Source organism: Tachyglossus aculeatus, chromosome X4 (assembly GCF_015852505.1).
Source record: "Tachyglossus aculeatus isolate mTacAcu1 chromosome X4, mTacAcu1.pri, whole genome shotgun sequence".
NCBI lineage: Eukaryota > Metazoa > Chordata > Mammalia > Monotremata > Tachyglossidae > Tachyglossus > Tachyglossus aculeatus.
Window position 1 is genome coordinate 13503821 of NC_052098.1, and position 21557 is coordinate 13525377.

The 21557-nt window shown below is 43.4% G+C and overlaps 1 protein-coding gene across 5 annotated transcripts in view; it reads left to right on the top strand.

Annotated features, from left to right (window-relative positions):
- APBA1 (amyloid beta precursor protein binding family A member 1) overlaps positions 1-21557 on the top strand; it is a 120222-nt gene that overhangs the window by 85603 nt on the left and 13062 nt on the right. For 3 of the 5 annotated variants that reach the window (XM_038769618.1, XM_038769616.1, XM_038769617.1), the window contains 5 exons: positions 6028-6060; positions 7157-7243; positions 8019-8222; positions 9886-10065; positions 11594-11806. In XM_038769618.1, coding sequence (XP_038625546.1) covers positions 6028-6060; positions 7157-7243; positions 8019-8222; positions 9886-10065; positions 11594-11806 — 717 coding nt within the window. The remainder of the gene's footprint in view (positions 1-6027; positions 6061-7156; positions 7244-8018; positions 8223-9885; positions 10066-11593; positions 11807-21557) is intronic. The other 2 variants (XM_038769620.1, XM_038769621.1) reach the window with 2 other exon arrangements.

A 21557-nucleotide genomic window follows, 5' to 3' on the forward strand; every position in this document is an offset into this window, starting at 1 on the left:
CCCTGTAATGTAAAAGGATGCAACCCTTTTCAATAACACACAGGAGTTACCTTTCCCAGTGTATAGAAGGGTGTCTTGAAGCTGTGCCAAAGGCTCTGAGCCCCCAGGAAAGCCAACCTTTCCTTAGGGTGCCACCTTCACTTCCTTCTGCACTTTAGGTTGTCCCAGGTATATGGTGGGCAAGGAACAGGAGGGCAGTGTCTGGAGAGCTGGGATCAACACCCACCCCCTAAATTTATGGTGACAATAGATACTGAGGATTGGGAACCAAAGAACTGTCAGGTGGAAAGGGGGCAGCAGGTAGCTTTCTGGTCTCCCTGCAACCCTTGCCTAGATCAGCATCCTAAAAGAGACCTTTCTCCACCAGTCCTCCCACCCAGGGATATTCCTAGGATAGTCCAAGTGACCCAAAAGAATGATTGTACTGCCAAAAGTAAGCTGTTCTCTGCTTTCTCATCAGTGGGCTCAAGCTAAACATTGTTTAAACTGAAGCATTTTTCTAGAGCTGGATTGCAAGTGGGAACGTGACCTATGAATCCAAATTCAATACTTAGCTTATTGGTAATCTGTATTTGTTTCCCACAGAAGTTACTGATAGTGTTGTTTTTCTTTTATAAAATTCAGCTACCAGTTAGGTGGTTAGAAAATTGACTTTGAATCACTGAATCTTGAAGTTCCAGGGTACATTTGAACATAAAGTACAATATCATGGTACAGATCATAGGGTTTTAAAGATACTTTCTTAGGTTTGTCTCGGGTGCACTAGAGTCCCTAGCAAAATGTATTTATTCTTACAACCATTCACCGTGGAGTTCTATGACAGTAAAGTTAAAATGTTCCAGGACTAAAGTTCCCATTTCATTTTGCAACATACTAGAATACACAAAAGAATTGTTGCCTACTATTTAATTTTCTCCTCATCATCCTTTTACATCCAGGTAAATATATGTTTTAGATTCACCCACAATTTTTACTCACCAGTTTATATGATTATGCACTCAATTCTCAGTTCCCAACTGTGGGAAGACACTGAAATTTGGGAAATCAACACAGGGATCTCTACACCAATATAAACTTTTTTAATCTCCCACAGCCCATGCACACACACGTGAGTTGGGTGGGGCGGGGGGGGCGGGTGGTTTGCAAAGTGCAACTAAACTCTATCTGTCTTTCACAAAAGGGAAGCTTATTTACATGGTAGGTACTTAAAACATACTGACCCCCTAAGGAAGTGGCCATACTTTTCCCAGAGGATTTTCTGGCCTTTCTGTAAGCCATCCTCAAGCTCTTCTGAATGCCATCTTCACGATTTGGTGGAAGCATCAGTTACAGAACTTGGTATCACAAGTTTTAAGGTAGGAATAGCAACTCATTCCTATGGCAAGGTCACATAGTTATGCATTCGTATAAGGGCATCACTTTAAAAGGACTGCAAATCACCAGTATGTAGAAAATTCTTAGCAACCTACTTAATTACAGTTAAATAGGACAAAAGTGAAATAGGTGAATAGAGTTGTCTATTAATTTCTTGCAGGCACAGTGTTTCACAGTGGGAGAGGAATGAAGCATGAAAGAGTGAGAAAAAGGGAGAGGGAAGGGAAGGAACGAGAGGGGAGAGTAGAAGAAGAGGGTCTAAGATGGAGAAAGGAGGACAGGAAGGAGGGGAGAAGAGGAGACAGAGTGGACAGAAGAGTAAATAGACAAATTGGATTTTTAATGATCCACGTTAACATATTTTGTTATTGCCTGACAGATAAGGACTGATTGAATGAAAATGGAAGCAAAGCACTTTACTATTTTTTTTCTTTCCTTTCTTTACCCCTTGTTCTCTTCTCTCCTAGCCATTTATTTTTTCTGTATTGCTTAATGGCTAGCGGTGATTGCAGGATGTTGTTTCTCCTGTAACTGCTGCTAATTACATAGTTAACACCTGATAACAGTGTGGGGCTCTAATGCCAAGCTGACAGGGCCTAATGTACCATGCTTCCTGCTGCTTGTGACTTGGATAGTCCTGGTGGGTCAGCTTTTTAAGAGACACAGTTAAGCCAAAGCCTGGATTTTTACCTGAAAATACCCTTTTATTTCCATGGCTATCACATGGCTCAGTGGAAAGAGCACGGGCTTTAGAGTCATAGTTCATGGGTTCAAATCCCGGCTCCGCCAACTGTCAGCTATGTGACTTTGGGCAAGTCACTCAACTTCTCTGTGCCTCAGTTACCTCATCTGTAACTGATGCCTCCTGTGGGGCAACCTGATCGCCTTGTAACCTCCCCAGCACTTAGAACAGTGGTTTTGCATATAGTAAGCACTTAATAAATGCCATCATTATTATTATTACTATTTGTTGTTATCCAAGCTCCATGAAACACTCTGATATCCTACTGGCTAAACCGTACTGATCCCCATCCATTAGTTTGCTTATATTTTTCAGGTTAAATCAATATATTTTAGGGAAGTAAACTAATTTTAGACTACGTTTTTCCTTTGCCCTGGGTACAGTATAGGGATTTTGAAGAGATGACTGGTCAGGGTTGGAGCTCCTTGGGAGAATGGGGAAAAAATTCCCTCCCTCTTATAGTGGAGACCGCTTGGTCATTCATTTCTGCCGTAAATGTGCCTCAAGGTCCATGTGAGAAGCCCACAACCCCAATTTGCCTTCACTTTTCTCCAAATGTTTCTGAAAGTCTTGCCCTTTCCTTTTGTGCATATAAAAACCACAACTGTAAAGTGTTTCTGACATTTTAACATATTGCAGGGGAGGAAGACTTTCAGTAGTTAAATGTCTACTGAATTGCCTGACAGATAAGGACTGATTGAATGAAATCAAGTTAAATCTAGTTAAATCCTTGTTCTCAGCAATGTACTTTTCTGTTCTACAAAGTACTAAGATTTTATTGTCTTTTTCCACTTTGAAGAGTATATGATTTTCCTCAGACCTCAGGTGAATTCTTTACTTATAGGTCACTGAGCACATTTGAATTATTGTGTCTCATATCCATGTCTAGTTTTTGCCTGTGCCTCTTGGGGATCTGACTCTTGGGGATTGTCTTGGGGATCCTGGGAAGCAGCAGTGGCTCAGTGGAAAGAGCACGGGCTTTGGAGTCAGAGGTCATTGGTTCAAATCCCGGCTCCACCACTTGTCAGCTGTGTGACTTTAGGCAAGTTACTTAACTTCTCTGTGCCTCAGTTATCTCATCTGTAAAATGGGGATTAAGACTGTGAGCCCCACGTGGGACAACCTGATCACCTTGTAAACTCCCCAGTGCTTAGAACAGTGCTTTGCACATAGTAAGCACTGAGTAAATGCCATCATTATTATTATTATTCCCTTCACTTTGTATAAGACGCTTTGCCCTGTTCTTACTACCGTAATTGTGTCTTTATCATCTCCAAAGATTTTGGCCTTGATCCTGTTCCAGTGGGGTGTTAGTTCTCCTAAATGCACCTGCTCCTAACTTAGACATGGAACTCAAGTTTGATCTTCTTACCTTCAAATTCCACCATGACTTAAGCAGTTTAGCATTCTCTCTCTCTTCACCTTAAGCTTGTTTGTGTTCTCCTAGCTTCCTTGTTCTTTCTTAGTGTTCTTTCTTAGCGTTCTCTCTATCTCTCTCTCTTTCCCACTCCTTCCCTCCTTCTCCCATCATTGCACTTCCTTGTACTCTCTTCTGGGCAAAGCTTCACTCCTAACATCTTGCCTTTTTTCACATTCTGTCCTCACTCCCAGGGGGTTGAAGTAAAGAAGCCATTTTCATCTCTTTACTTCATTTCAAAACCCACCCCTAGGTATAACAGCCTGTTCCACTTAGCAGTACAACTACAATGATCCCAACCCATTTTGGCAGTTTCTCTGGGTTTCTTTTTTTTTCCCTTCTAATTTTATGTAATACAAGCTACTAACTGTTGGGCTTGGGTCATTATCCAGCATGGATTGTGGCTCATGCATTTTCTTATTTTCAAAAATTTAAAGAAGAATAGTATGTTTGATCATTCCAATCAACATTTTGTACCCACTTTCCTGATTTACCAAAGGCATTTGGAGATATCATCCATAAACAAGGCGAGTTTTTAAAAAATTGGATAACAAAAGGGGCTCATTTTGTAGAATTGAAGTCTTCTGTAGCTGTGGCCCTGATTTAAAATGTTATTTTCCGTTTCAGTTGGGTGATTAATGAACCAGTTGCATAATACACCTCTAATCGATTGCATAGACCATAAGGAAGGGTATTGTTTTGCTTCTGATGCATGCTTGCACTATGTTTTGTGGGGGCCTCCTTCCTTTAGTACAGTTTCTAATTCAGGCTTTTGGTCTGCTCATCTTGTGCTGTGTTTTGTCCTTGCATTAACTGTAAGTTTTCTATATGCCATTAAGATTTCAAAACGATGCAGAGGTGGCAAAGTTCTAAGATGGTAAAAGGAAATGAAGTTCAGAAATAGTTACAGTAGTCACTGAACTTGGCAGTGTTTTTGCCCTCCTTCTCCCACTCTCCTTCCCTGTCTAGCAACAGCCAGAGTTTCTGTTTTTCAGTATAATTTTGTAGTTCTTTTTAAGATTCCCTGCAGAATTTGTTTCCCCAACATGTTAAGTCTTTTGACCACACAGTGATTAGGCTTTGCTATTGAGCAAGAATGGGAACTCTCCCAGTATTGGCATTAATTTATCATTCTCAGGTTAATGCGACTATTACTGTCCCTGAGTTCCAAGAAAGTCATGTAATAAAAAGATTCCCACAGGCGCAGGTCAAAGTATCTCTTCATGTTAATCGGAGGCTATTCATTCATTCATTCAGTCGTATTTATTGAGCACTTACTGTGTGCAGAGCACTGTACTAAGCGCTTGGTAAGTACAAGTTGGCAACATATAGAGACGGTCCCTACCCAACAGCGGACTCACAGTCTAGAAGGGCTATCAAATTATAATATAGTTCATAATCTGAAAAGGGTATTGTGCACCTGTAAAGTGTTTTTAGTGAAATTAAGCAGCACTTAGGGCAACATTTCAGCCGCTGTCTCCAAACTGTTTTAGAGCAAAATGCGAAATCACCATTTTTGGGGGAATCAGTGAAACATTGATACAGGTGCTCCACATTCCAGGAATCCTGGTGACTAGTATTTGTTTAACTCGTCCCTGTTTTTTTACAATAAGGTCATCCAGAAAATGCATTTAAATAATGAATGAGTTCATTCAGTTAATAAAGTAGAGATTTTGTTGGGACTAAAATGAGGTCCCTGACCAGGTGAGTTCTGAGCTATGAGGGCAGCTCCAAAGAGATCAGTGGTTTTTAATCTTTAATTAGGTTGGTGTTAATTATGCAAGGTTTACATTTAACTTTGGCTTTCCAGAGTGTCAAGGAACATTTTCATTGTAACCGAACAATTTTGTGGATTATTTCTTGTGGTCTTGGGGAAATAAATCTTAAAATATGAACTAATTATGGGTTGTTCTAAGGCTACCCTAGCTTTCAGCATTTTCAAGTGGGTCTGTGTACATATCACCATCTCTCATTTTAAGAGGGATATGAATTCCGTAGAAAATAAATTTTGCATCTGTCTTGGGGAAGTCTAGGTCTCTGCCACTAATGATAAGGAATGGATGTGTTTCTTTTCTTTAAAAATATATGAGTCACCAATTTTCTCAGACAACTGAAAGGATTTTTGATTGCCTCTTATTTTAGCAAAATTTGTACCTATTGAGGAAAGATTTTTTAAATAGCCTGCATTAACACATTTAGATTTGCTAAACAGTTTGACCATAGAGCTGAGGCTTTTAGCCTAAAATATGAGGTTTGTTGGGTCTTTTAAATTCGAAACATATTTCTCCGTTGTTCTCAACTAAATTACCTGATTTAGCAACTGATTGTATTTTGAGTGAGGCATTCTTAAGCCCCTCAAATCCAAGTAGAGAATCATTAAGACCTATCACTAGCCCAATCCCTGGTGTTAGTTCATAGATTCCCTGCTTAACTTTGAGTCTCTGCAAGTTCTTCTAACCATTCTCCTGTCTCTTGTTTATTCCATGCTAATCAGATGGCCCAGAAATTGGCCAAAAGCAGGAAGAAGGTGCAGTACAACTACCTCATCAGCTTGGTGTTATGCCTGTTCTTTTTATTTATTTACTTTTGCTTTTCTTCTTTTGTGTTTTTGTTTTCTGCATCCAGCAAATTTTTGTTGAGATTTATTTCCTAGTCACCATATGAAACAGCATTCCTGGGAAGTCACTTGCCTAAACTGGCCATTTTCCGTTGCTTGTCATTAGCCATTTCATGTTAGAGTAATGCCAGGGCAAAGATTGGAAATACTAAATGGACGAGGCAGTTGTTCCAAAATACCGACTTAATGAGCAGGACTGATACAAAAGGGATTTCATTCTTTACAGCGACAGAATAAAGAGTGATGCCCGTGCTTTATTTCCTACTTCAGTCAATGATGGTTCAGTTGGCCTTGCCAGTGTATGAGATTGCTGGATGCAAAAAAGAAAACCACCAGTAAGCTTTCCCCACACGTGCCCAATCCCCAGTTAAGCCCCAAGACAATTCACAAAGGAGTCGTCGGCCGGTGGAAGATCTGGGTGCCTGCCAAGTAAAGTACGTTGCCAGTTTTGGAAGCACAGACCTTGGGTCTGAGTGTCTCCAAGCGTACATCTGCTGGAGTGGGTTATCTTAATGATTGCTGCTGTTGTTGTTTGACCAGGAAGACCCTCTTACCAGAACTGCATTCAAATGGCTTAATCTACACCTACTGCAAACCTTGTCCCCACAGGCTCATGGAGGGATTATTGATGAGCTCTTATCCAAGGCCCCCAGGCAAGATGCGCCCTCGGTGAAGGCGTGCTGCTGGTGCCATCTTTCCTTAAGGCCACTCCTGTTCACAGGAGAATGAAACCCAATCAACAAGTCGCAATGGGTTCCAGTCTGACTGGGAGGAAAAGCTAGCGGATTAAAATCATTTTACACCCGATCCGATGGTTCTAACTCGCTTTCATACCGACAGCACTAGCTTCCATCCCTTTGTGTCTTACCTTTTGGCTTCTGCAATCTAACCCTATTTTGCATTGCTGTTCTGGTGACTGTGTCTTGGTGCCTCTGTTTGTAACCTAACCCCCTTGTTATGACATGTGCAGTAATAGGTGATTGAATCTCCCTCTTCGGGTTTGCAGGCTCCTGAAGGTGAATCTCAACCCATGACCGAGGTGGATCTCTTCATTTCAACCCAGAGGATCAAAGTATTGAATGCGGACACCCAGGTAGGGTTGAACATTGGTTGGACTCTAACTTCAGAGCTCTTACCTATGTAGTGGGATTGCTACCGATGCCTTCAGAAACAACAAGCTTTCCCCCTTTTTATTTTTCTTCTGGCTTATTTTTTTAAAAGATTAAGAGCCAAAAAAGATGCATTTTGTTGTGCATAGGTTTACCACGCCTCTGATTAGCTCTGTCAGCCTTGTACGTCATTCCCAAAAAATCACCCCCATGGAGGTGAAGCTGGTAATAAATGAATGAACCAGCTTGCTTTTCTACTCACAGGGCCAAAAGTGTCTTTAGACCTAAGCTCAGAGGCATGAGACACTCCCCAAACCACACGAGGTGATGTCTAACTGTTCAAGTCCAGGAAGCAGCATGGCCTAGTGGAAAGAACATGAGCTTGGGAGTCAGAGGACCTGGGCTCTAATTCTGGCTCTACCGAATGCTTGCGATGTGTCCTTGGGCAAGTCACTTTGCTCCTTTGTGCCTCGGTTCTTCTGTTCTCCCTCTTAGACTGTGAGCCCCATGCGGGACAGGGACCGTGTCCAACCTAATTCACTTGAATCTACCCCAGTGCTTAGAAGAGTGTTTGACGTATAGTAAGCATTAAACAAATATCATTAAAAAACAACAAGGTCGTGGCATTTAAACATAGCAGGGGCTGGGAAGTTGGGATCCGTTAGCCAGTGGTGCAGCATGAACGAAAAGGCACAGAATGAAGAGATACGCAGATTGCCGGCCCCTGTATTCAAGGTCTTTCTCTCTCCTGATCTCAAGGTTTCTCTCCCCCATCAGGAAACGATGATGGACCATCCTCTGCGGACCATTTCCTACATTGCTGATATTGGGAATATCGTCGTGCTGATGGCCCGTAGACGGATGCCCCGTTCCAATTCCCAGGACAACGTGGAGGCCTCTCACCCATCTCAGGATGGGAAGCGGCAGTATAAAATGATCTGCCATGTCTTTGAGTCAGAGGATGTAAGAGTGGCTTTGCATTCATCTCTGTGGGCCAATCAGCCAATGGTTTTTATTGAACGCTTACTGTGTGCAGAGCACTGTACTAAGTGCTTAGGAGAGTACAGTTTAACAGTTGGTAGAAAAGTTCCCTACCCATGAGGAGCTTACAGTCTAGATGAGGAGCTTAGGAATCATTGTGAGATGGGTCTGAGATATGGCAAGCAGTTGGGGGAAGAATCATTTCTCTCCCCATCTCTCCCAGGGCTTTTAATCAGGAAGGGTGTGAGGTGGTCTCAGATCTACACCTCTTTTGATTCTTGAGAATTGAATTCACTAAGATCCTTGTCATTGCCTGTGTTTGTTGTTCATCCCAAGTTAAGGGTCTCAGAAACTATTTGGCCAAGTCATTTTAATTCTTAAAAGCCCTATACTTTCCCTTCCTTAAATCTTGTGGCAAAGGAGGATGTGAAAGAAGAGAAGTGGATAGGCTGAGAGGGAAATTCAAAGCTATAATGAAGTTCAGTTCATGAAACAGGAAAGTAGCTTTAGGATCAGGGAGCAGTGACCAATAGGAACGATCCTCTGTAGTCTTCAGAGTCTCACATGTTAGTGGATGAAGTGTGGGCCTGGAGTCATAAGGTCATAGGTTCTAATCCCAGCTCCGCCACTTGTCTGCGGTGTGATCTTGGGCAAGTCACTTCACTTCTCTGGGCCTCAGTTACTTCATCTGGAAAATGGGGATTGAGACTGTGAGCCCCATGTGGGACAGGGACCATGTCCAACCTGATTAACTTGGATCTATCCCAGTACTTAGAACAGTGCTTGGCACATAGTAAGTTCTTAACAAGTACCAGAATTCTTATTATTATTAGCCATGGGCAAATCGTCGATTTTAATTTCACCTAGGGATGCTACTTCTCCATATGCACAAGGGGTGATACCTTTGGCATCCTTTATCTCCTCATTCTTTTCATTTGGCAGGTTTTACTTGGTTTAGCCCTTTTTTAGTATGTCATTACTTGATGTTTTTCTTCTGTATTTTCCAAAAGAAAAATCAGAGAACAGAGAGAGGAAGGCGAATTAAAGAAAAAAAAATAGAGAGGAGGGCAAAATGGTGCTTCTCTACTTCCAAGATGCCACAGGGGGTTGACTGTCATCAATGAGGCACCTTCTATTAATGATGTTTAGAAAACTCCTGCCGTGGTGGGTTGTGGTGTTCCCATTAACAGACCTTTAATTATAGAACAAGCCTCCCCTAATGTCAGATCTTGGCACCATTATGTTTGGCTCCAAATTCCCTTAAAGACTGTTGTTTCAAACAGTGCCCCACAGTCACCAAGCATTCAAAGGGGGAAAAAAAAAATCACCCAATTATCTAAGAGAAAATCTGACACTTCTCCCATTGCCCAGCACCCCCAGTTTTCAGCCATTCATGTCCAGTAGCTTTTGTGATTGGAGATTTGGGAGAGGACCGAGGAAATGGTGAAAGGGGGAGGTTGGGTTTGTATTTGCTTTTGAAAAGTATTGGCCCATAGTAAAAACCCTAGAATTCAATGATGGGGCTTAATTCATCTAAGGGAAAGGTTAGTGGCTGAAAATCCCAAGGCGGAGGGTGGGGGCAAGTCACTCTTGGAGCAGTGCCACGCACTTGATTGTCCTCTCTCTCCCTTTGGCTGTTGTCTAGGCCCAGCTGATTGCCCAGTCCATCGGCCAGGCATTTAGTGTGGCCTACCAGGAGTTCCTCAGAGCAAATGGAATCAACCCTGAAGATCTCAGCCAGAAGGAGTACAGCGATCTGCTCAATACCCAGGACATGTACAATGATGATCTGATCCACTTCTCCAAGTCAGAAAACTGCAAAGACGTAGGCATTTGTCTAGCTCTCCTGGTTCAGAGTTATGATATAGGCCATGGCCTGATGGCCATAGGAAGGGAGTAGGATCGCGAGGGTGGGAAGAAGCCGGAAGGGGAAGGTTCCACAGAGGGGTAATTGCTAGAAAATCTCAGGAAAGAGGAAAGCTGATTTGCAGAGCAACAGCACCATCCAAAGTTCTCCTTTTTCTCCACTCGCCACTCCCTATCCAGCCCTGCCTGTTCCTGTCTCCACCTACCTCTCTGACCTGCTGAAGCAAGAGTTGCAGGGTATCCTAGGGAGGCATTTCGCCTGGAGTTCCAGCTCAGCAGCCCTTTGAGAGTAGCTGATTTTCCCCATAAATGGTGTTATGTGCATGCACTATGAATCCCTCACATAACTTCTCCACCTACCCACCCCCACTGCACCTCCCAAGTAAATAACTGGGGCATTTCTATTCTAAGAGTGAATATGGCATCCTTTATATGTACAGTGATGAAGAATGACCTCCCCCTTTTTGGTTGTTCTCTTATGACTGTGGTGAGATCCTCTTCATTACTGAACTATGAATAAAATCAAACAGAAGCTTAAATTCAGGGGAGTGAGTGCCAGGAGTTGGCAAGATGACTTATTCTTAATGAGATGGTGTTCTTTTTTTTGCGGTGGGGTGAAGTGGGGGAGTAGGGATTTTATTTTCTCTCCTGGCTTAACTTTTCTTATTATAACAAATGATGTAAGTACCCTTCTTTGCTTCATGGACCACTCCAGGGCTCATACTAAAATGCCTTTCCAGCAGGATGCAGCAACAACTGCTTGCTGTAGCCTGAATGAGGATGGGGGAGGGAAGGGGGAAATGGGTAGACTGCCATTATGCAATCAATTACTGGCTCTTCTGGGGTTGATAAGAACTGGGGAAGTCAACAGACCACCTGTCCTTTCCAGTGAGTGCCACCTCAACAGTATTTATTGAGTGCTTATTGTGGGCAGAATGTGGACTAGGCATTAGGGAACATGTCTAAAAAAGTAAAAGACATGACCTCTGCCTTCAAGGAGCTTACAATTTGATGGACACCCATAAGATCCAGGAGGGACAACCAGTACTGGGTGTGCAGATGTCCAAATGCCACTCTTCCCCAACCCAACATATATTCCAACCCCAGAGGATTGAATCTCCCAGTCTTCTCCAGCCCAGATTTTGGCAGCAGCCTGCTATAAGCAGTTCTTGCTCTGCATTATAAATCCTGTTGCTGCATAACCCTAATGTGCTATAGAAGTCACCAAATCCAGCTTCCATTTTCTCATCAGAACCCCATTCTTTGGTTTGGTTTGGGAATTATCTTTCCCCGCCACATGCACCCAAATTCCACGGTCAAATCACACTGTCCTTATTGGAAATGACCAGTGGTTTCCTGAACATATCATCCTAATTGAAATTTTTGTAAAGTAAGGCAAGAAGGGAAGGAATGAAATTTTCCCTGCCCCAATTCCATAGTAACCTAGGTCAGTGGCTGATCCAAACTCAATTGTTTACTCCTTCTAGGTGTTCATTGAGAAGCAAAAGGGTGAAATCCTAGGTGTGGTGATTGTGGAGTCTGGCTGGGGATCTATTTTGCCGACAGTTATCATCGCCAACATGATGCACGGAGGACCAGCGGAGAAATCGGGAAAGCTAAATATCGGAGACCAGATCATGTCCATAAATGGCACCAGCTTGGTGGGCCTGCCACTCTCCACCTGTCAGAGCATTATCAAGGTATTCTAAAGGGCGGAGAGAGAGAGAATATTCCAGCTGGGAATATTATTAGAGGATGACACAATCGGAGGTGCAAAAGAGCGTTTTGTAGGAATTACAATTTTCAGACTGCCATAAAGCTCAAAGGAGCAAAGTTGTTAGGCAGCCAAATGTCTTTGAAACAAAATCAATCAGTCAATGATATTTATTGAGTGCTTACTGTGTGCAGAGCATTGTACTAACACTTGGGAGAGGACACTACAACAAAGTTGGTGGACACTTTCCCTCCTCTCAGGGAGCTTACCATCTAGAGGGGGAGGCACGTTAAAATGAATGATAGCTATGTATATTAGTGCCATGGGGCGGAGAGTAGGGTGAATATCAAGGGCTTAAAGGGTGCAGATCCAAGTGCAAGGACAACATAAAAGGGAGAGGGAGTGGGGGAAATGAGGTCTTACTTGGGTATGGTCTTTTGAAGCAGATGTGATTTAAATAAGGCTTTGAAGGTGGGGAGAGTGGTGGTCTGTCGCATATGAAGGGGGAGGAGTTCTAGGCCAGAGGGAGGACATGGGTGGTGGGGGTGGGTGGGAGGGTCCTTGGAGAGATAAATGAGATCAAGGTACAGTGAGTAGGTTGGCATTGGAGGAGTGAAATGTCCTGGCTGGGTTGTAGTTAGGAGCCAATGGTAAGGAGTTTCTGTTTGATGCAGAGATGGGTGGGCAACCACTGGTGGTTCTTGAGGAACGAGAAGTTGAAGACTGAATGATTTTTCAGAAAAATGATCCTGGCAGCAGAGTGAAGTAAGAACTGGAATGGGGAGAGACAGGAGACAGTGAAATTTACACCACCATCAATCGATCAGTCTATCAATCAGGGATATTTCTTGAGCACTTACCATGTGCAAAGCACCCTACTAAGCTCTTGGGGGACAACAAAGCTGGTAGTCACGTCCCCTACCCACAATGAGCTTACAGTCTGGCTAACTCATGTGGCTATTCGGAAGCTGAATTCACACTCTCAGCACCCATCCTGTTACTCCAAAAGTAAAATGCGGTCTCGGGGTTATTTTAAGAATTTAAAACCAAGATTCCTCTTAAAACAATTTTCTAAGCAATGTACTGAATAACAGAAATTTAAAATCAGGCTCCCAGAAAGGTGCTTACCCTTTAAGCACTTGGTACCCTTTAAGCACCTGATTACCCTTTAAGCACTTGATATTCACCCCATCCTCAGCCCCACAGCATTTAAGTACATAGCCGTAATTTATATTAATGTCTGTGACTCCTCTAGACTGTATACTCCTTGTAGGCAGGGAACATGTCTACCAGCTCTGTTGTACTGTACTCTTCCAAGCACTTAGAACAGTTTTCTGCACACAGTAAGCACTTGGTAAATACCGATTGATCGATTGCCCTCTCTAGGTGGGAGATGAGGGATGAAGAGTGCTGACAACTTTGTCAGAATGATTCCTGCACTGAGCACTCTGCTGTCCATCTGGTCGGGGAGAAGCTAGGGGGCATGCAAAGGAGAGGATGAAAATGCTGGAGGGGACCCCCTTTCATTGGTATCCCCTCACTTTAGGGGGGTGGCTGGACAGAATATATGGCTCTGCACGCAAGCATTCTTCGGGCGAAGGCCACTTCATCCCTTCCCTCTTTCCCTTCCTAAGTGAAGGGGCTGCCTGACCCATAATCTAGTGGAAGGAGCACAGAACTGAGAATCAGAGGCCCAACTCTTTCACGGGCCTGATGTGTGACTAGGGGCAAGTCATTTGCTCTCTTTGGGCCTCGGTTTCCTCCTCTGCAAAATGGGGATAATAATGTCTACTTCGCAGAGCTGTATGAGGACGAAATGAAATAAGTCAGGTGAAAGTACTTTGGGGAAAAAATGCAAGTGCTAAGTGAAGTCAAGGTGTTGTATGTTAGAAGAGAAGGGGGAGTCCAGGATGGGAAGAGATAAAAAATAAAGTGTAGGTTCTACTTTTGGGCTTCCCCCAAAGTGCCTGGAATTTTACCCCTCCACCCTGCAACTTCCTCTCCACCTCATTGTCTTTCTGTAATAATAATAATAATAACCACCATTCATTCATTCAATCGTATTTATTGAGTGCTTACTGCATGCAGAGCACTGTACTAAGTGCTTGGGAAGTACAAATCAGCAACATATAGAGACAGTCCCTACCCAACAACGGGCTCACAGTCTAGAAACCGTGGTATTTGTTAAGCGCTAACTTTGCACCAAGCACTGTACTAAGCGCTTGGGCGGATACAAGCAAATCGGGTTTGGACACAGTCCCTGTCCCACATTGGGATCACAGTCTCAATGCCCATTTTACAGGTGAGGTAACCGAGGCCCAGAGAAGTGAAATGGCTTGCCCAAAGTCACACAACAGACAAGTGGCAGAGGTGGGATTCGAAGCCATGACCCTCCGACTCCCAGGCCTGTGCTCTTGGCCACTATGCCCTGCTGCTTCCCCTGTAATAGACACGCAGAGGTGGGAGGAAAAATGAATGGAGGAATTAATTATTTTGGGGGAATTTGGGAATTTTCCAAAATCCAGGATTGTATTGGTTTCAGGACCGCATCTGACTTGGCATGAGCCTGCTCTACTAGTTGCCATGAGAAAAAGAAAAATGAAATAGTTGGACAGGCTCTGCCTTGTGCCACCTTTTGCGCTTGAGCAAGCTATCTTGAATAACCAGGAAATGGCTGTGGTATAAAACTAAGCTGATTTCCAGTAAGGATGATGAATACTTATTTAAAAGTCGAGTGCCTTTATGTACAGAGCCACTTATTTGCATGTCTTACACATTCGTACTTTCTAGTTTCAGAGTCCATGTGGGGCAGACATTCTGTAACACTCCATTTGAAATCAGTCTGTATGAATATGTAAAATAATCCTGGAGATAGGATACATTAACTTGGATTTCTCTTATAGGAAAATTTCCTGGAAATATTGAGGGACTATAGCTATTATTGGGTGCGACTCTCACTTCCAAAACTCTTGAGGAATCAACAACACACCCTTCAAGGGAAAAGAGCCTTCTTTTGTCATCCCCAATATACTCTGTTAATAATAATTGTGGTATTCGTTAAGTGCTTACTTTATGCCAAGTACAGTACTGCATGTTGGGGTGGATACAAACAAATAGAACTGCACACAGTCCCTGTCCCACATGGGGCTCACAGTCTTAATCCCCACTATGCAGATGAGGTAACCGAGGCACAGAGAAGTTAAGTGACTTGCCCAAGGTCACACAGCATCAAGTGGAAGAGCTCGGAGTGGAACCCAGATCCTTCCGACTCCCAGGCCTGTGGGTCTATCCACTAAACCATGGTCCTTCTCTGTCTGAAGGAGGAGTGTGCCTGTTTCTAGTGGAGAATGACTGTCACCAGATTATAAACTCCTTGAGGGCAGGGATCGTTTCTACCAACTCTTTTGTACTATCCCAAGTGCTCACAGTGCTCCGCACACAGCAAGCGCTCAGTAAATACCATTGATTGATTGATCGATTGGATGATTGTCTGAGAGGCAGCAGCCCCCACTGTCACTTTCTCCAATTCTTCCTCATGTGGCTCTTTATCCCACTTTGTACCAACTGTTGCAGGGGAGCAGAGCAGTGCCAGCCGTGTTTTGGAGGAATCGACGTGCCCACCAACTCTTTCTTAGACACCTCCCAGCTAGTTAGACGCTGCCCCAGATACACACCCCACACAAGGGCATGAAGGGAGCCGGACTTATTCTTTGTGCAGGGGAGAATTATGTTATTCCATGCTACACATGCACACACTTTTTCTCTCTCTCGCTCTCTCTGCATTTCTCACTCATCTGTGTAGGTGTCACTTGAGGTGGTAGGTCTTTCCCCTATTCAGAGTGGTCCACAGTGACACAGCTTTCAATCTTTCCTATGTCTGTTCTAGCCCATCTATTACACTCCTGTTTAACTGTGTTCAAGTATTCCAATAATGTTAACACTTAGCCTGATGGTGGTAGGTCTTTCCCCTATTCAGAGGAAGAATCAGGCTCAGTGTTAACATTATTGGAATACTTGAACGCAGTTAAACAGGAGTGTAATAGATGGGCTAGAACAGACATAGGAAAGATTGAAAGCTGTGTCACTGTGGATCACTCTGAATTTTGATAAAAAGCGATTTTATCAATCGATGATACTTATTGAACATTTACCTCTATCAGAGGTATATCATTTCAATCATTCTACTATTGCAAAGTACCTATTTAAGGGGGTATTATTCAGAAGCCCTCATGATGAATTCTAGTGTATTATTATAAACACAAACATCACCTTCTCAGTTTGGTATAAACATCCATATAAAATGTATTTATGGTTCTTTCTGTTCAAGGTGATGTTGCTGAGAGTGAAACCACGTAGAAGATCGGTCATCTTTCAATCAATCAATCAATCAATCATATTTATTGAGCGCTTACTATGTGCAGGGCACTGTACTAAGCGCTTGGGAAGTACAAATTGGCAACATATAGAGACAGTCCCTACCCAACATTGGGCTCACAGTCATTATTATTATTATGCCTGTTAAGCAATTACTATGTGTCAAGCACTAGATACAAGTTAATCAGGTTGGATACAATCTCTGTCCCACTTGGGGTTCACGGTCTAAGTGGGAGGGAGAATAGGCATTGATTCTCCATTTTACAGATGAGAAAACTGAGGCCCAGAGAAGTTAAGTGACTAGCCCAAGGTCCCACAGCAGATGAGTGGCAGAGCTGGGATTAGAACCCAGGTCCTCTGACTTCCAGGCCTGTGCTCTATCTGTTGGTCCACACTGTCCAGTAGCAAATCTGTGTTTTTAAAGGATTCTAGTTAGTACACAGCTTCACTTTTCCAGTGAATATAAGGTATCACGCATCTTCTTGTGTGAAAAAACTCAATTTGACTAACTGATGAACTTTCTGTTCTTCCTCCTTCTGTACTAGAAGAAAACTTTTCTGTGTGTGTGTGTACATACATATATATACATACACACACACATTAGACCAGGTACTCTTTACAATGAGTCTTCAATTACACCCACATCTACCAAATCACCATGTCCTATATGTTGATGGGAAATGGGAAGGGACGGGAGCTATTTTGTACATTCACTCTGTCACTAGTTAGGAAAACTTGCTTAAATAATTTGCTTTTCTTTCTAGTTGCCATTTCCCTTTCTTTATTTCTCACCCCATAATTATTTGCAAGTATGGCATATCTTGACTGTCTCAGTTCACATCACCTCCCACACAGTCCTTCTAAGTGGACTGTCTGAATTTTTTGTCTGAGGCTTTGCTTACCTTTCCTCTTGCTTTCCCCACGGGAGCATCACTGCTCTCTTGTTGTCATGGAGACCATTCTGCCACACACTCACTTCTCTCCCTCCTATTTTTCTGCCCTTTCCTCCTCCCCTCACCTTTCTTATTTTACTGCACTATTCTACTGTTGTCATGGGGATAACTGGCCACTCTGCTGGAACTACCATTAAAAAACAGCTCAGTGAGTTAGGAAAATGGGAGAAAATTTTGGACATTAATTATGACCTGGAGGCCAAATGTAGCACAGCACTCGATGCACAAATCGATGCCCTCAACACCACCCTCTTCACTAAATTCAACACCCTTGCTCCCCTGTTCCTCTGTCGACCCGTACCACTAACCCACAACCCAAATCACCTCCACAGTATGCTTCCTCTGCTCCTGTGCTCCAACTGTGGAACGTAGCTGGCGGGAATGCAGACACCCAGCTGACTTCATACATGTCAAATTCATCTTCGCCTGCTTTAATTCTTCCCTCTCTTCCTCCCAGATACATTCTAATAATGATGATGGTGTTTGTTAAGCGCTTATTCATTCATTCATTCAATCGTATTTATTGAGCGCTTACTGTGTGCAGAGCACTGTACTAAGCGCTTGGGAAGTACAAGTTGGCAACATATAGAGACGGTCCCTACCCAACAGCGGGCTCACAGTCTAGAAGGGGGAGACAGACAACAAAACAAGACATATTAACAAAATAAAATAAATAGAATAAATATGTACAAATAAAATAGAGTAATAAATACATACAAACATATATACATATATACAGGTGCTATGGGGAGGGGAAGGAGGTAAGGTGGGGGGGGGATGGGGAGGAGGGGGAGAGGAAGGAGGGGGCCCAGTCTGTCAGTTTGCTTACTATGTGCAAAGCACTGTTCTCCATCTTTATTGACACCCATGCCCATTGCCTTCACCAGTTGTTGCCAACATTTAACTCCTCCTCAAACCCCCACCTCCTGCCCTCCCCTTTTCTTGCCCCTTATGACCTGGCTGCATACTTTATTGATAAAATTAAAACCATCAGGTGTAATTTCCCTAAAATCTCCCCTGCTCCTCTCTACTCCCTCCCGCCTCTTCTATTCTCCCTTCTTTCCCAACAGTATCGCCAGAGGAAATCTCCCACCTCCTCTCAAAATCTAACCCCTCCACCTGCACCTCCAACTTCATCCCTTCACCCCTTATCAAAACACTTGCCCCCTTCCTTCTTCCTTCCCTGACTACCATCTTCAACCATTCATTTCCAATGTCTTCTTCCTAACTGCTTTCAAACAAGCTCACATATTCCCTATCCTAAAAAAAACCCTCCCTTGACCCTGTGACTCCCTCCAGTTATCACCCCATCTCCTTTCTATCATTCTTGTTTTTATGGTATTTCGTAAGTGCTTACTATGTGCCAAACAATGTTCCGAGTGCTGGAGTAGATACAGTTGATCAGGTTGGGCACAGTCCCTGTATCACATGGGGCTCCTAGTCTAAGAAGGAGGGAGTAGGAGTTAATCCTCAATTTACAGATGGGGTTACTGAGGCCCAGAGAAGTTAAAGGGCTTGTCCAAGGGCACACAGCATTCATATGGCAACACTGGGATTAGAATCCAGGTCCTCTGGATCCCAGGTCTTTCCGCTAGGCCACCCTGCTTCTGGACTGGAGTGGGGAGAGACTGGATGCAGGGAGGTCAGTGAGGGGGCTGATGCAGTAGTCAAGGCAGGATAGGATAAGTGCTTGAATCATCAAGGAAGCAGTTTCAATGGAGAAGAAAGGGCAGAATCTAGAGATGTTGTGAAAGTAGAACCGACAGGACTTTGTGACAGATTGAATGGATGGGTTGAATGAGAGAGATGAGTTGAAGAGAATGCCAAGGTTATGGGCTTGTGAGACAGGACGGGTGGTAGTTTTGTCTAAAGTCCTAGGAAAGTCAGGGGGAGGACAGGGTTTGGATGGAAAGATGAGGAGGTCTGTTCTGGACATAGTAAGTATGAGGTGAGGGTGGGACCTCCAAGTAGAGACGTCCTGAAGGCAGGAGACTACAGAGAAGGAGAAAAGTCAGGGTTGGAGAGGTAGATTTGGGAGTCATCCATATAGAGATGGCAGTTGGAGCCATGGGAGTGAATAAATTCTCCAAGGGAGTGGGTGGAGATGGAAAATAGAAGGGGACCCAGAACCGAACCTTGAGGGACTCCCACAGTTAGGGGGTGTGAAGCAGAGGAGAAGCCTGCGAAGGAGACTGAGAAGGAGTGGCCTGAGAGATAAGAGGAGAACCAGGAGAGGACAGGGTCGGTGAAGCCAAGGTTAGACAATGTTTCTAGGAGAAGGGGGTGGTCCAGAGTGTTGAAGGCAGCTGAGTGGTCAAAGTGGATTAGGCTGGGGAAGAGGCCATTGGGTTTGGCAAGGAGAAAGAATATCATTGGTGACAGAGAGGGTAGTTTCTGTGGAGTGGAAGGCAGATTGGAGTCGACCAAGGAGAGAATTGGCGAAGAGGAAGTGGAGGCCGTGGGTGTAGACAACTCGCTCAAGGAGTTTGTGTCATTTCTGAACACTGCAACTGAACACATTTCTGAATATATACATATATTATGTATATCTTCTTAAATGCTGTCAAGTTGTTTCTGATCCGTAGCGACTATATGGTTCTTTTTCCATAGTGATTTCTTGGTAAAAAATACAGCAGTGGTTTACCATTGCCTTCTGCGCAGTAAAAACGTAGGTCCCTGCCGTTGTCTTTGATCGACATTTTGATCACTTGGTCATCTGCCTTTGACTCTTTCCCACGCTGCCGCTACCCAACACAGGTGAATCGACTTTGATGTTTTGGCTTAGACTTTTCCATTAGGGGTAACCCTGACGAGAGAGTATCTCTCAGTGGCGTAGCTCGAAGCTTCATTAGTGTACACAAACGCTCCTGCCATAAGGCGTTGATTCATAGGAGAATATATATATAATATTTGTATAACAAGAGTTTATATGTACGCAGGCACATGCACACACACATGCTACGTTTATAGAGAGAGAGTTAAAATTTAGATTCTTCCACTCCACTTCAGACAGGAGGCTTTCTTTAATTATAATGAGAAATGGTTCAGTCATTCTATGAATCAGGCTTGTTACGTGCCCAGACATAAGGAAAGGGCTGTAATTCAAATGTGAATGGTGCTGATAACATTATGAAAACCCAGTGCTTCTGGCCGTCTGTTCGGTAGAAAGGTAATCTGAGAAACATTTATTTTTTAGAAAGGAAATTGACAAAACTTCCCTGCCGATTAACTGTTTTGAAGGTGGTCTCCATTGAGCTGCCTTTCTGAGACTTCATGCTTAACTTCCAATTGCAGTAGTGCTTTGCACATAGTAAGCCTCTTGCCCACAGGATATCCTGATGTATTGAATTGGGTGCACAGATTGGCGGTTGAATGGTGGAATTTTTATGTTTACCAAAAAGATGACATCTTCCTCCCAAACACTGACACCAGATGGAAGGCAAATGCCTTTTGAAGCAAAATGTCAGATAGTGTTTTCTTTAAGGTTTCATTAGACAGGATTTGCCAATGTGGGGAGTTGATTCTCCTAAAATGGGCTTTCACATATTTTAGAAACTGAGCTCCTCCAGTCTCAAGTCTCCTCTCTACTCATCTCATATGCCTACCCACTGTGTACATCCCCTTATGCACACCCACAGACATACACACACTACAAGAGTACCCCATGATACGGCCGGGATATGTCCCTCAAAAAGCTGGATGTATCTGAGGGTACATTTTCCCATAGACTTCCATGCAATTGTTAGGTTCCATTCCAGATCCACCCCGACACGATGACTGGACCCTAAATGGTAAATAAAGCTTCCACTGCAAATCCCTCCTCTCCATTTCCCTCCCCTCACTTTTCTGACCACCCGTTCCCTGGTCTAGGCCACCTCCTTCCCTGTCTCCCTACCCCCGTGTTCCAGTACAGGAGTACCTCACGATATAGCAGGGTTATGTTTCTTGAAAATGTGACTGTATTGTGAGGGCATGTTTTTCTCATAGACCTGTGTTATAAATTGGGTCTATTCCAATGCCTTGGGAAAAATAATATGAAATTCCTAAGTGTGCTATATACTTTTGCATTAAGCATCACTCATCTGTGGTTTAATCTTTGTTAAAATCATTCAGAGCGTAACATCACAACATTAACTAAACAAGGGGTTGGCATGTGATTATGAATCTCTGCAGGAGATTGCTGAAGTAGAAGCTTATGCTGCTGACTGTGGTAATGGTTTTCTAACTTTAGTGATGAATATATCCCATTTAGATTGAACAACAGCCTTCATCTTGTCTTCATAGAGCAGCTTGTAGCTGGCCAACTCCTTCTGAACACCTCTTTCCACCTTGGAACTCTTCTCTCCATCAGGGTCTTTTTCAGTCATTTTTCTAAATTCATCTTTCTTTCAAATTCTTAATCTCCAAATC